Genomic DNA, 16499 nt, shown 5'->3' on the forward strand with positions numbered 1-16499 from the left:
GCAGCAGACATTATTGTGTCATTCATAGATATCCTTCCTTTAATGAATTCATAGTCAGGCTGGAATTTTATTACATTTGCCATAATTGTCATTCTTGTTGCAGGAAGCCTTAATTCACCTTGGAGCGAAGTTCTCTCCTTGTATGAGGCAAGACCAGCAAGTACATGAACTGATTGCACAGAAAAGGCAAGAGGAAAATAAATCGGCATGCTGCGTACGAAACGACAAGTCAGGGTGTGTACAAACCTCGGAGAAAGAGTGCTCGGTAGGTGAATGGTTTTCAGAAAACCGTTTTAAATCACAAAATTAAGAAATATCGCTGCATCTTATTGCTGGTTAGCTGACTAATCTTTTTCGAAAGACAGATTTATAGACTGAGCTGTAAGTTCCACCAAACGATTCCTTTAAGTTAGAGGAGGGCTGATTGTTGTTATATACATCCTCTGTGCTACTAACAGTCAGAATTTGTGCAGATATGGACAGCATATTATAGGTGATCAGTACACTTCGAGATTCTCATCGTCACTCTGGATCCTCAGTCTGATCAGGATGATGTATCCAGGGTAACAGGACCCATATAATTGGGAGTATATATAATAACATAAAAAAAGAGAGAGAGGCAAGTCTGTTTTTCAAAGGCAGACTTAAGATGCATGTTTTTCTAAGTTGATACTTGGAAACTTTATTCCAACAAGACAAAAAAGACTTTTTAAAAAAAAAAGTCATGGGGGCAATTTTTTACACAGAGGGTGGTTCATGTGTGGAATGAACTTCCAGAGGAAGTGGTGGATGTGGGCTCAGTTACAATGTTTAAGAGTCATTTAGATATGTACATGAATAAGAAATGTCTGGAGGGATATAGGCCAAGCGCAGGCAGGTGGGGCTATTTTACTTTGGGATTACGGTCAGCATGGATCAGTTGGACCGAAGGATCTGTTTCCATGCTGTATGACTCTATAACATTTATATGAAGTGTGCTTCTCCTTCCCTTTGTAATAGGATTGCAGCAAACTTTGTTTTAAGTAGCACCTTATTAACCAGCAGTCTTGATAAACTGACAAAAATCATACACCTCAAACACCGTGACCTACTGCGATGTCCAAGTATTGATCCTGTCAATAAATTATAACTGTGATGAGTGTACCCCCTTCATTCCACTCCTATTACTCACTGTGTGTTTTCACATTGATTTTAGGAGGTATATTGATGTTTTAACATGGATTTTTTTTTAAAGGATGTTGATGTCTGAAAGCTTCACTTGGTCAGGATTCATTGCGGTTATGCATACTCCTTGATTGTAAGGGACATTGATCATCCGGCGCACTCCTGGTCCTATCAGTGCCGGTTAATAAAATGTTTGCTGTGTTTCCAAAGTGTGAGACCTCAAGGACTTTCACAAGAGGGAAGAAGGAGTAAGGATATCAGCCTTTAATAAGGAAACAAATCTTGTATCTGAATGAGGGTCGTTTGGATTTGCCTGTTCCAAATCTAGTATAAGGCCCAGATGCTCAGCCACCTCAGACTTCCATGCTTTCTGATGAATATTAAGCTGTACCTGTTTAGTGATGGGTTTTGTAAAGCTGTTCTGTGGTCGGGGATACTCATTTTGCCCCAGTTCACTCTTTCTGTAGCATAAATGCCTTTGCAACAAATCTTATCTTTTATTGTTAACATTCACATCCGTTTTATATTGTTTCATCCATTTTGGCTAGGTCACTTTTCCCTTCAACGTCTAATCTTCCTTAAGTCAGAATTGTTCCAAAGGATTTGGATTCCAGATACAGCCCTCAATCTGTCACAGACCGACAGAATGCACATGCTGTTGGCTGTCTGCGATCAGTATGTTTTGTATGGAAAGAAGCCAGTCTTGTCTTAACCTTAGAATATGCATTCCATTTAATTAATTCAGAAGCCTGCTTTAATGAGATTAAAATAAAGTTTTTTTTGTCTCTCACTATCCCAAATTAATGCAACATCTTACTTAGCTTGTGCTGTCTCTTCTCTCTTGCACACACAACCCTGAACCCCCACAGTCACATGGCTGCCTGATAGTTTCTCAAATGGATTTGATAATTTAAAATTGAAGTGAGATTCTCTTAACGCAAAGAGTTCATGGCAGATTGTGCCACTTCTGGTTATGGAGCATCTAGAATGTTGATTCTGATGAGAATTGGGTCCTCCGGTAAAAACAGTAGTCATTGAAACCGTTTTGAATGCACAATGATGGGGCTAACATTGCTGAGTCCTGTTTGAATGGGGAGGGAGGCTCTAGGTGTAATATGGCAGGACTGAGGCCATTGTGATACAGTGGAGATTGATAGTAGCCACTGAGTTTTAATCTTTCCTTTTCCATTATGAAGCATAGAAATGGGCTAAATCTTTCATGAAATAACTCCAAAGAGGCCATATCTCACCACCAAGTCACCCTTTGTTTACATGTGAAGAGTCCTTGACACTGATCCAGCTCCCTCAGAACCAGCTCTGAGTGGACAGAACGTCTGACGCACCTGTTTATATCTGTCAGCCAGGGCTCCCTGATTGGATCAGGTTACATAGAACAATACAGCACAGGCCCTTTGGCCCTCGATTTTGTGCCCATCTTTTATCCTACTCAAAGATCAAACTAACCTACATACCCTACGTTTTACTGTCATCCATGTGCCTATTCAAGAATCGCTTAAATGTCCCTAACATATCTGACTACTACCACAGCTGGCAGTGCATTCCTCACACCCCCACTCTGTGTAACAAATCTACCTCTGACATCTCCCCTAAATCTTTCTCCAATCATCTTAAAATTAAGTCCCCTCATGATAGCCATTTCCACCCTTGGAAACAGCTCCAATCAGGCCACTCCTGTTTTATGGACAGTAAGAGCCTTTTTCCTTAGATGGTGATGGCTAGCACAAGGGGGCATAGCTTTAAACTGAGGAATGATAGATATAGGATAGATGTCAGAGGTAGTTTCTTTACTCAGGGAGTAGTAGGGGTGTGGAACGCATTGCCTGCAACAGTAGTGGACTCACCAACTTTAAGAGAAAATGAGGTCTGCAGATGCTGGAGATCAGAGATGGAAATGTGTTGCTGGAGAAGCGCAGCAGGTCAGGCAGCATCTAGGGAACAGGAGAATCGACGTTTCGGGCATTAGCCCTTCTTCAGGAAGAAGAAGGGCTAATGCCCGAAACGTCGATTCTCCTGTTCCCTAGATGCTGCCTGACCTGCTGCGCTTCTCCAGCAACACATTTCCATCACCAACTTTAAGGGCATTTAAATGGTCATTGGAGAGACATATGGATGATAATGGCATAGTGCACATTAGATGAGCTTCAGACTGGTTTCACAGGTCGGTGCAACATCGAGGGCCGAAGGACCTGTACTGTGCTGTAATGTTCTATGTACTATGAGGTCCATCTGGCTGACTGCATTATAATCACGACATTTAAGTGCTTTTCTGTCCTTGAATGATGATATTTGTGAATTTCACAAATGACTAACTGGTATCATGTCCATATTGCATTAGGTATTCGGTAAACACTTGAAGCTGTCTTAGGCCAAATGCTAAAAGTCAAATGATTTGCAGCAGTCTCCTTGACCACTGGTTTGTGTCCAATTTTTAAAAGTATTTACTCAAAGTTCATAATGTGACCTGTCTATATCAGACATGACTTCAACCAATGGGGAAGAGCGAGTACTTCAAGGAAATTCCCAACTGGATATTGCTGGCAGTGGAAGGGATGTGTTTTGGCAGGGAGTTTCTGAAATCTGTGTAATCAAACCAGTGAGTCATGCCTATGGATGTTACAAAGCGAATATCTAACAAAGCATATTATTTCTTCCAGTCAACTCTTGCTGTCTGGGTGAAGTGGCCAATGCATAAAAGCGTTCCATTATTGGCTGATAAAAGTTACCGAAATTACGGCTCAGTTTGCCATCAGGACCCAAGGTAATTATGTCACATTTAGTTAGCCAACTTAAAATTAGTTGATCTAAAGTTAGTTATGTCATGGCTATAGCTTCCTCATTAAGGTTAAAACAGTGTTTAACTTAAACCATTGATAGACCAGAAGAAGATCTTAAATTTTCATCCCTACTTTCTGAATTAGCTGATGTCATGAGGACAATACAATGTTCTGGAGGGCAGTGTGCTCCAAATTCAGTCATGCCTGTTAAATATTTCCAGGGCTGAGGACTTCTCAATCCAGCTCAGAATCTGGGACCTCCCGAGTGTAGGAGGCCCACAACACTCCCTACCGAGATACATTACCGCATGGGGGAAGGGCACCCGAACATCACTCCTACTGATTGTAATGAGACGTAGAAAGAAGTTGAGAGACAGTGATCGAAAACTCAAACTTAACGAGAAGGAAGAGTTATGATCAATCCTAAACGGTAACTTCAACCTTTAGAAAGCAAAGTTAGATTAGTTTAGAGGGTTTATTTATAAAAAAAAAATGCCCCTGACTTTCCTTGATGTACTCCAGGCAATTCCCCTTGGGTTGACTCACTCTAATGTGAATGATGCAGAGGTTTGGGCTGAGGTAGTGGGGGACAGGGCATAGCTGGGAGTGTCGGTGGGGAAACTGCTGGCATGGGGTAATCACCCATTATTACCAACATTGGCACAGCTCTGTTGGCTAAATAATCCTTACTGGGAGCACCATCATTAGGTTGCCTGCTGTTTGTGTCCTTCTTGGGTCCCTATGAACTGACTGATCGTTTTTTGTTCTGAATGATGTGTCATGCCTTTTAATGTCTCTGCTGGCTGATACTGTATCAGAGAGAACCACTCCTGCCCCCTGGAGGCTGAAAGCTTCGAATTGCAAGATCTAACCAGCCTCCCCAGATTGATTTTTAAAAACGAATGAGTTAAGTTGAAATTCCTGAATTTGGAAACCGAGGACTTTGACAGTGCTTTCCTTCTCTGACTGCATTTGCCATTTGAAAGGCAGGGAAAAGTTCTGCCCTATATTAATGTAAATCCTAAATTCCTGGAAATGTTGAGACCCTGCAAGTCCAGGAATCAGTTTCTCTTCAATGGCTTCTCTGGGGCCACTCTGCCAGCAAACTGCCAGATAGATTCAGAATCTTTGAGGCATTTCAGCTTCAGTTATACTTAACTCTGGATACTTTCTGAAGCTTTCAAGTATGTTGTTCTTTTCTCTCCCAATACCAGTGTCCAACATATTTGGTGGTAGTTTATGTCACCAAAGTGTTATGAAATCGCTTGTAACTCGACAGGGTGCAAGCCCCTTTGAGGGATAGAGAATATTACAAAGAATTTGTAGCAGGCGTTGGAAAGAATGGCTTAAGAAATTCCAGGAAACCTGCAGCAGTTGCTCTGTGGTTGATGTCAAGTAACCGCACTGAGTTCCGCCCCCCCCCCCCCCCCTCCCAAATAAAGGTCAGGCCACCAACTGAAGTCCTGGGTCACGAGCTCTGCGACATCAATGGCTGTCATTGTCCTGTGATTAATGCTGCTGCTTCATTGGCTTGGAGTTCTGAGACTGCCCCAAAACCCCCCACAATTTATAAAGCTCTGCCTTAGAAGGTACATGAGTTTGTTACAGTGAGCTGACTACAGCGAAATCCATGGAGGACGACTTGCTGCCACTTGTTGGGCCTGCAGTTGAGATTTGCCGTACCATGGCACAGTGGTTAGCACTGCTGCCTCACAGCGCCTCGGACCCAAGTTCAATTCCAGCCTCGGGCGATTGTCAGTGGGAGTTTGCACATTTTCCCAGTGTCTGCAGGGGTTTCTTCTGGGTGTTCCAGTTTCCAAAGATGTGCAGGTTAGGTGGATTGGCCATGGGAAATGTAGGGTTACACGGATAGGGAAAGGAGGTGGGTCTGAATGGGTCAGAGGGTCAGTATGGACTTGATGGGCCGAATGGCCCCCTTCCACACTGTAGGGTTTGTATGATTCACCCTCTTGTCTTAAACAGTAATGAATGTCTACATTTATTTCTAATACATTTAAAATTATACTTTATGGTAGCGATATCTTTGAAAATAGTAACTATTCCAATTTAGGGCGGCATGGTGACTCAGTGGTTAGCACTGCTGCCTCACAGCACCAGGGACCCAGGTTCAATTCCAGCCTCAGGCAACTGTCTGAGTGGAGTTTGCACACACTCCTTGTGTCTGTGTGGGTTTCCTCCCACAGTTCAAAGGTGTGCAGGTTAGGTGAGTTGGTCATGCTAAATTGCCCATAGTGTTCAGGGATTTGCAGGTTAGGTGCATTAGTCAGGGGTAAATTAGATTAGATTAGATTACAGTGTGGAAACAGGCCCTTCGGCCCAACAAGTCCACACCGACCCGCCGAAGCACAACCCACCCATACCCCTACATTTACCCCTTACCTAACACTACGGGCAATTTAGCATGGCCAATTCACCTGACCTGCACATCTTTGAACTGTGGGAGGAAACCGGAGCACTCGGAGGAAACCCACGCAGACACGGGGAGAACGTGCAAACTCCACACAGTCAGTCGCCTGAGTCAGGAATTGAACCCGGGTCTCTGGCGCTGTGAGGCAGCAGAAATGTAGAGTAATAGGGGAATGGGTTTGGGTGGGATGGTCTTTGGAGAGTTAGTATAGATTTGTTGGGCTGAAGGGCCTATTTCCACACTGTTAGGAATTCTATGAATTCTATCTGATGAATTTGACTGCAGAATTATATCTAGAGAGAATTTCAGAGGGTGTGTGAGAATGTCTGTCTGAATTCTCCACTCCTGTAGCCCTGAGGTGAACTTTTATTGAGAAGGTTTGCTACTCCAGCAAGAAGAAGAATAAAAACCAAATATTAGCAAACCTTATGGTATAATTTTTGTTCTTTGTGTTGTTTCTCCCCTGTTCTGCCTTTCCTTCAGATTTTGTATTGAACCTGGTTCTGTTCCTCCTCATGAATGGCCTGATGACATCACCAAGTGGCCGGTAAGACCCGACATTAATGTTTCCTGTAGTTGCAATTTTCATTTACTGAATGTGCTAGCTTAAAGCTCTCAATTGTGGTGTTGCTGCTAATGGGCTGCAGCGTGAGTTTTCACTCCCATATCGAAATGCCGCATGGTCAGAACAGAATTGATCAGAAAGAGCTGTCTCCATTGGCAAAAGGATCAAGACCCAGGCACTAATTTTAACACAATTGGCAAAAGGAGCAATGGTAACGGAGGAAAATTGTTTTCACATAGTGAGTGGTTAGGATCCTGGAATGCGCTCTAAATAAATTGGGTGTTGGGAAAACAGTAAAATTTCAAACCAAGTGAACGATACCAAAAACATGGAGGTGTGACATGGTGAAAATGATGCTGATCACCTGTGAGGGGATATCTCAGAATGGAATTTACTACTGAACAATGTGAGGTGATGCATTTTGGCAGAAGAGATTCAGAATGTGGCCTTAATGGCACAGTTGATAGTGCAGGGATAGTGCAGATCTTGTGGGGTACATGTGCATCCACCTTTGAAGGTGGCAACACCAATTGAGAGAGTGATGAGCTCCATAAATAGACGCATCAACTTCACTGTTCCTTCACTGTTGGTCCTGCCTACCACCTCCACCCACTGACCTCCTGAATGGGAAACCTGAGAGACAAACTGACATATTGTCTCCCAGTGCCCAAACCCAGCTTGCTCAGACACGATACCCCTCCCCACTGACTTAACGGTGCCTTCCCTCACCCCAACTTTGACTGTTCGTAAACGCTCACCCACTTATGTGGCACTCTACCTTCTCGCCGCATGTCATTCTAGCCCCAAACCCTCTCACCCAACCTTGCCTTCACAGTGGATATGATCCAGGCAATGATAATCATCCTGGAGCATAGACACACCACCCACTCCCTGTGCACATCCATGTGGTTGAAGGTGCAACACAGTGAATAATGGGAAAGTTTCTTCTATTTTTTTTGTTTCAGATTTGCACTAAAAGCACTGCTGGAAACCACACCAACCTTCCACACCTGGACTGTGTGATTACAGGCCGACCCTGCTGTATTGGCACCAAAGGGAGGTGAGTCTGTGCTCTGATCTGTTACAGAGTCCTGCATGTGGAAAACGAGGGCTGGCTGAATCATCGTACATGAAAGTGAGAACTGCAGATGCTGGTGATCAGAGTTGAGGGTGTAGTGCTGGAAAAGCCCTGCCGGTCAGGCAGCATCCGAAGAGCGGGAGGGAGACTTTTACCCAAAACATCGATTCTCCTGATCTTTGGATGCTGCCTGACCGGCTGTGCTTTTCCAGCACCTCACTCTCAATTCTGCATCATTATACATTTCAATCTAAGGTCAAAGTGATGATCTGACAAGCAAATAGGGTTAAGTGTTCCAGGGCGTGCTATGAGCTGAGACACTTGGAATCTCTGTGGAGTGCTGTTGGTGAGGGTTAAACTTAACAACAATGTGAACATTGGTGACTTTATTGTCCCCCTTTCTATTTTAACCAGTCTGATGTGTGCAGGTAATCTATTAGCTTTAGTGTTATTTTACACAGAACACTTCCCTCTAGTGGTTAGCTAGGATTGTCTTGTAGATTATAACTGATCTGTAGAGTGAATGGAGATTTGTAAACTGAACAACATGCTCTCATTCTCTTTTCTATAGTTTCATTAATGACACCAGAGTATAAGAATACAGTGTTACTTTGAAAATGTAGTGTAGCTGGTCAAATTGTACTTTTTCTATTTCTAAATTGCTTCTTCACATCCACCCACTTCAAACCTTCTTACCTCTTTAAAAATGGAAGAGGAGTATTTTATGTTTATATTAAACCCTGTATCTTTTTTTAAAAATTCCCACTAATGATATTTCTTTGATCTTGCTGTTACCTGGAGTTTCTGGCCTCACTCTGAGACATACCCATGATACTTGAGAGGAGCTGTCTGACCTACAGAGTGGTTCTGTTCACTTTAATGGTGCTCATCACTTGGCAGTGACCTAACACTGACCTGCTGTGTTAAGCACTCAAGAGCATGTAGCAGTTAAACATAAACAGGACCTTGTAAGTGGTGTTCCAGGTAGACAGGGTGGTGAAGAAGACGTTTGGCTCACTTGTCATCATCGGTCAGAGCATCATGTTACGCTCTACAGGACATTGGTTAGGTCACATTTGGAATACTGCATACAGTTCTGGTCATCCTGAAAAAAATTCACAAGAATGTTAATGGGACCAGAGGGTTTGTGTCATAAGGAAAGGCCAGATAGGCTAGAAACTTTTCTCCCTGGAGTGTCAGAGGCTGAGGGGTACCTTATTAAGGTGTATAAAATCGTGAGGTGCATGGATAAGGTTAGAGACAAGGTTATTTTCCCCAGGCTAGGGGAGTTCAGAACTAGAGGGCACAGGTTTAAGTTGAGAGGGGAAAGATTTAAAAGGGACCTGAGGGATAACGTTTTCACGCAGAGAGTGGTGCATGAATGGAATGAGCTGCCAGAGGAAGTGGTAGAGGCTGGTACAATTACAACATTAAAACGCATGTGGATGGGTTTATGAATAGGAAAGATTGAGGGATGTGTGGGTCAAACATCGGCAAATGGGACTAGTTCAGTTTAGAATATCTGGTCAGCTTGGACCAAAGGGCCTGTTGCCATGTTGTATGACTTTATGACTCATTACTGGGAGTGAATTGTTGCTATTTCACAAAATATTGACTGTAATATTAAAATACTTACTGCCTTTTCTCTATGTTGCACCCATGCGTGGAACACTGCTTTATTCCTTTGTGGGGAAAGATATAAAAGGAACCTAAGGGGCAACTTTTTCACACACACAATGGTGTGTGCATGGAATGAGCTGCTAGAGGAAGTGGTGGAGGCTCATTAAATTCTAGCATTTAAAAGGCATCTGGATGGGTACATGATAAGTGTTTAGAGGGATATGGGCCAAATGCTGGCAAACAGGGCTAGATTAATTTAGGATATCTGGTTGGCATAGACAGGTCCGACCGAAGGGTCTGGTTCCATGCTGTACATTTCTATGACTCATTGACTGAGTGTGGGCATTGCTGGCTAGGGCCAGCATTAATTGCCCAAAAGGAGGCAGTGGTGAGCTGTTGTCATGAAGCCCTGCAGTCCATGCAGTGTAGGGATTCCTGCTGCGTTGTTAGAAAGGGAGTTTTCCAGGATTTTGACCCAGTGACACTCCTAGAAATGTGAATAAGCAGTGTTTAAAAATGTTATGATAAATACTGAATTTTACTAGCATTGTGCTGCCATCATGTCACCATTACAATAAAGTAAGTGAAAAAGGCTATTGCGAGGCTTTGTTTTTCATGTATTGGAGTACAGTGGATAGAAGTCATACTACAGTGGTCTAAAGCTCTAGTCATATGATATCAGTTCTGCCACCACACCTCAGGAAGCATGTAGAGGGAAAGCTGATTCACCAAATTATAAAGAGGGGTGACATTTACATATTGTTATAATTTTAAAGGATTTGAGATGATTGGGAGAGATAGCAAGAAATTATTTCTTCATTAATTGATGAAAAGCTGCTGGGCATTGGAGTAAACATAATTCAAACTGGATCCTGAACTGATGCAAGTGTAATGAAAAACTGGCTGTGTGAAATGCTCAAATCATCTAGACACTTTTTACAAGCTTACTATCTCTTTGGCATTTTAGAAAAATTTATTGTCTAGTGTTCACTATTGAAACATTGTGGCACTTTGAACCAGGGGCACCACTGTATAATGGGAGATTTTCCAACTGTGCTGCCCATTCTGCAGTTACCATATCTAAACTTGTGATTGCAATGCAGTTCAGCATTAAGTGAAGATGAAATAGGTATTTAACAGAGGCTCAAGTCAAAGTAACTAAATGAGATCGAGTGTAAAACAGATTGCTGCTTCACTATCTCCCATTTCACACTTTCCTCTATGGAGCAGTTCTACCCTGTGTTTTACAAACTCTGGCAGATTCCAATTCCTATAGAAGTATTGGATCTCCATGGAAGTACATGGAGGTGCACTTTAATGTTGATGAGGTTCATTTATGTTGATGAGGTGCATCTGATCAAAAATTGACAAAAAGCTCAATAGTTTTTCTTTAAAATCCGAAAGAACTGCAGATACTGGAAATCAGAAACAAAAGCAGAAATTGCTGCTAAAGGTCTGGCAGCATCTGTGGAGAGAAATCAAGAGTTAACACTTCTGGTCCAGTGACCCTTAGAACAGTGCCTATTCTGTACCTTAGTAATGCCTATTTTGGAAGCAACTCACACACCGACACTTGATTTTTTAAAAAAAAATTAAAAATCATTTGCTGGCCTGATTTATTTCTTTGCAATTAAAACGTTACCTGCATATTGTCAGCATTTTGATGTTATTGATCATCCCCGTGATTTCTTTAGGTGTGTGTGTGTGTGTGTGTGTGTGTGTGTGTGTGTGTGTGTGTGTGTGTGTGTGTGTGTGTGTGTGTGTGTGAGTGAGACCAGTCATCTATATTGCTCCTGCCAGAGATTTGAATTGGTCCCACTGATGACAGAGGCTTGTTACTATTGGAGACGGCCTGTGCTACTCCATACCACTTGCAAACAGCCCAAATGAGAATAAAATGATTGTAGAACTCCTGAGTCTTTGCAAACAGCTTTAAAGAGGAATGTAGCTCAATATTTCGGAGGCGGCCCTGTCATTACGACTCGAAAACGGCCCGGTATGAAATGTGTGTCTTCCTTGTTCAGTTGTGCATTGCTGCTTATTTCTCACATTATCCCAGATTCTCCATTTTTCTTCTTTAAAGGCTGTGTGTAGTGTTTATTCTGTTAACAGAAGGCAGACTCTTTAAGCCTTGTCATCTTTAAAAGCATCATTAGCTAAATGAACTTTTCGATTGTAAATTCAGATTGTCGAGAATATTAGAGACATACAGCACGGAAAAAGACCCTTTTGGTCCAATCAGTCCATGCCAACCATAATCCCAAAACTATAAACTAGTCCCACCTGCCTGTTCCTGGTCCATATCCCTCTAAACCTTTCCTATTCATATACTTATCCAAATGTCTTTTAAACATCCACAGCTTCCTCTGGAAGCTCATTCCACACACAAACCACACTCTAGGGACAACTTTTATTTTCCATAATGTCATTGTTCGATCTTTCTCCTTTTACCTTAAAATATACCCCTTCGTCTTAAACTTTCCCCATACTCAGGAAAAGACACCTCCCAATCACCTTATATATACCCCTCATTATTTTATAAACCTCTATAAGATCATCTCTCAACTTCCTATGCTCCAGTGAAAAAAAGTCCCAGCCCATCCAGCATCTCCTTCTAACTCAAACCCTCTATAGCTGGCAATATCCTGGTAAAACTCTTCTGAACCCTCTCTAGCTTACTAGTATCCTTCTTATAACTGGGAGGCCAGAACTGGACACAATACTCTAGAAAAAGCCTCACCAACATCCTGTACAACCTTAACTTAATATCCCAACTCCTATACTCAAAGGTCTGCGCAATGCTAAATGCCTTCTTAACCACTCTATCTATATGTGATGTAAACTTCAAAGAATTATGTACCTGAACCCCTAGGTCTCTGTTCTACAACACTGCCCAAGGCCCTACTATTAATTGTAAAGTCTTGCCTTTTTTTTACCAGAATGCAATGCCTCGCATTTATCCAAATTAAATCCCATCTGCTGCTTTTCAGCCCATTGTTGATGAATTTTGATAGATAAAGCTTGCATTTTCACTCTAACAGCAGGACTGTTCTTGATTCAGTTGGATAAGGCATCTGGCAAATGTGAGTACAGGAGGATTCATGTACAGCTTTGTCTTCAAATTCTGATGCTCCAATTTTCAACTGCCTTGAACCTAAAGACCTAGCGTGTTTATGGACATGGTGCAATAATGTGAATGTTTGGGGTTTTTTTTTTGCAGATGTGAGATAACATCAAGAGAATACTGTGAGTTTATGAAAGGTTACTTCCATGAAGAAGCGACACTATGTTCTCAGGTTTGTATCAACACTTCCCCTCCATTCCTGTTAAGATTACAGGAATAGCTGTTAGCTGTGTGAAGTGGTTAACTGCAATACTTCAGGCACAATGTATTCCTGCCTTTCAGTGGTGCCATTACAGGGTTGTGGAATTCTAATACAATTTAGAATTAATAAAGCAACTGTTTGCTTTTATTTGCCACAAATTTTCTTGCTACTGTGAAGGGATTGGAGACAAGTGAATTCATACTAATTTGACAGCTTTGATTGAATTATGGCTGTTTTAAAACAAGCGGGTGTCAGTAACAGCTTGGAGCAAGAATCTGGCATTGTTTTTATTCATCTTCATTGTCCCATGTGGTTAAGGTCAGAAGAAACAAATCCATAGGGGGAAACAAAGTGTTATCCCAAAGTAACGCCCTCTATGCGTGAACATTTTTCTACTCACTGTATTTTTAGTTTATCAGCACACATCTGTGGGCACGTACACTTGTTAAAGCAGACTGAGAGTTGAGAATCAGCCTGTTCAGTCCCACGGCCCTGAGCAAACATAATCCTCGAATGTGAGGACAGCTCATAATGACAAAACTGTTTCCAGCATTGCTGTATCTTTCTCTGTCTGCCACAAAGTCAGAAGTATTTGTTCTCAATTTGTCGGAAGGAGTAAAAATAAATTGTAAGGCAATGTTAACAGTGTGATATAAAGGAAAGGGTGAAACCTACTCTGTATGCTGCTGTTTGAGGCCTTGCTGGAGTAAACTGTAAGGAGCTGAAAATGTGTTGCTGGAAAAGCGCAGCAGGTCAGGCAGCATCCAGGGAACAGGAGAATCGACGTTTCGGGCATAAGCCCTTCTTCAGGAAGGAAACTGTAAGGAAACCATTGTGCTTTTTTTTTGCTGGTTTGTTTCACAATTGGAAATCAAACTAATTTGGCTTGAACAATAATTCTCTTAGTTAAATTAACTGAGGTGTTAAAATACTTTGATATCTGGAAGCTGAAAATGTTGAACACAAATAGTGCCCTCACCTTTGGACAAATGCTATGTTCTTTTAATCTGGATCCACAGCTCTGTGTTGCTGTATCTGTCATATTCATCAGGGTTTCCATAGTTGGTACTTTTTTTAAAAAAAAAAACTCTTGGCCAATTGCTTTGGACTGAAGCTATTAAATTGAAATGCCAGCATCTTTTATTTGTAATATGTGTATGGGACTCGGTCTTTACCAGAAGGTATTGTGGATAAGCATTACTCTTAATTTCTCCAGAATAAGGCAACAGAGATCTTGTTGACCTGATGTAGAGGATGTGGACAGGGAGGATGCGAGGGATTGTATTTATTTTCAAATAAAATTCATTGCCCAGTTAACACAACAGCATTTTCCATCATCATTCTAGTCTTTGACATCCCCAGCAGTAATGAAAGCCTGATTTTGGCAAATATTTTTGGGGGTGACCTGTACTGATTCTCCTTTCACTGAATGGGATTTTATCACAAAAAACCTCTTCAGTTCTTCCAGCCCAGTATCTGTGCCGTACTGTTTGTGTAATTCACTTGTTCACTCCATCCATATCCAACCTCCTACTTACTACCTCCCCCCTTTTTTCTTTCACCTCTCCTCCTGTAAATTCCCCTCCATCTCTCCCCCTTCACCCCCACCCTTCCCTCCCCATTCTTCCACCTCTCTTTACCACTTCCCCCTCCCCACCTTCTCCCCCTTCTTCCACCCTCTCTTCCCCTCCTCACTGTCTTCTCCTCCCTCCTTCCCCTTGCTCCTCCTTCTATTTTCCCCAACTTTCCCACTTCCCCTGCCTGAACCCCCCTACCCTGTCTTCTCCTCACCTCCTGGTTTCTTCCCCCTTTCTCTCCCCACAGTTTCCCCTCTACATCTTCTGCCCCTGTTCCCCACTCCCCACCACTTGCACCCTCTTTTCCCCACTCCTCCCCCATTCCTCGTTTTCCCCCATCAAAATATTTTCATAACACCTATTATTATTTATCAGTTCCCAATTTCAGTGAAAGGTCATTGACTAGACACCTTTCTGTCTCCATTGACATTGCCAGACCTGTTGAGTATTTCCAGCACTTTCAGTGTTCATTTTGCATTTCCAGCATCCAAGGTAGCCTGCTCTTCGTCAATACCTCTTGTCTGAGTCAGGTTTTTGTCTTGAATGTTAATTTCTGGTTCAGTCTGACTGTGGTACATTCAGGAATGAGCCTGTACTTTTCAAGATCTATGTGGTTGTCCGAACTGCGTCCTCGTGTGTACTTCAATTAATCTTCTGGTAGACAGAATTAAATCCCTAGTAAGATAAGACTAAGTCCAAATCTTTAAGCTTCTTTATTTTGTTTTATGGATAACAAATAGACCTACAAGGCAACAGTTGTAATCGAATCCTTCTTCAATTAACTTGCTCAATTTTTAAAAGAGAAATATTGTAAATAAATCATGCCACACCAGTCAATATCAATTGATTTATTTTCAATTCAGCCTCCTGGTCTTGGTTGTGTTTGAATTTAAGTGTAACTCACTAGCCTGAGCTCTGTCTTCAGGCCTATTTTAATAAGTCTAGAATATAGATTTTCATTGTTCCAGTTACTACCAGTGGTTAAGAGTCATAGAATCCCTACAGTTTGGAAGCATGCCATTTGGCCCATTGAGTGTATAACAACCCTTGAAAGAGCATCCTACAACAGACCTCCACTCCTACCCTATCACTGTAACCCTGCATTTCCCATGGTTAGCCCACCAAGCCTGCCACCCCTGAGCACTAGGGGTAAACTTAGCATGGCCAGTCCACCTAACCTGCACATCTTCGGACTATGGGTGGAAACTGGAGCACCCAGAGGAATCCCACGCAAATGCAGGGAGAATGTGTAAATTCCAAACAGACAGACAGTCATAGAGGTGTACAGCATGGAAACAGACCCATCGGTCCAACCCGTCCATGCCGACCAGATATCCCAACCCAATCTAGTCCCACCTGCCAGCACCCGGCCCATATCCCTCCAAACCCTTCCTATTCACATACCCATCCAAATGCCTCTTAGATGTTGCAATTGTACCAGCCTCCACCAGTTCCTCTGGCAACTCATTCCATACACATACCACCATCTGTGTGAAAAAATTGCCCCATATGTCTTTTTTATATCTTTCCCCTCTCACTGTAAACCTATGCCCTCTAGTTCTGGACTCCCCGACCCCAGGGAAAATACTTTGCCTGTTTACCCTATCCATGCCCCTCATAACTTTGTAAACCTCTATAAGGTCACCCCTCAGCCTCCGACGCTCCAGGGAAAACAGCCCCAGCCTGCTCAGCCTCTCCCTATAGCTCAAATCCTCCAACCCTGGCAACATCCTTGTAAATCTTTTCTGAACCCTTTCAAGTTTCACAACATCTTTCCAATAGGAAGGAGGCTAGAATCATACGCAATATTCCAACAGTGGTCTAACCAATGTACTGTACAGCCGCAATATGACCTCCCAGCCCCTGTACTCAATACTCTGACCAATAAAGGAAAGCATACCAAACGCCTTCTTTACTATCCTATCTACCTGCGACTCCACTTTAAA

General features: G+C 42.5%; 1 protein-coding gene across 8 annotated transcripts in view; it reads left to right on the forward strand.

Annotated features, from left to right (window-relative positions):
* Window positions 1–16499, forward strand: part of LOC122560494 (inactive rhomboid protein 1) — a 365137-nt gene that overhangs the window by 324882 nt on the left and 23756 nt on the right. For all 8 annotated transcript variants that reach the window (XM_043711146.2, XM_087998010.1, XM_043711147.2 and 5 more), the window contains 5 exons: window positions 104–265; window positions 3840–3943; window positions 6871–6934; window positions 7918–8012; window positions 12871–12946. In XM_043711146.2, coding sequence (XP_043567081.1) covers window positions 104–265; window positions 3840–3943; window positions 6871–6934; window positions 7918–8012; window positions 12871–12946 — 501 coding nt within the window. The remainder of the gene's footprint in view (window positions 1–103; window positions 266–3839; window positions 3944–6870; window positions 6935–7917; window positions 8013–12870; window positions 12947–16499) is intronic.

The sequence above is a fragment of the Chiloscyllium plagiosum genome, unplaced genomic scaffold (assembly GCF_037043375.1).
Source record: "Chiloscyllium plagiosum isolate Xiang-an unplaced genomic scaffold, Cpla_swu_hap1 HiC_scaffold_20, whole genome shotgun sequence".
Taxonomy (NCBI): Eukaryota; Metazoa; Chordata; class Chondrichthyes; order Orectolobiformes; family Hemiscylliidae; genus Chiloscyllium; species Chiloscyllium plagiosum.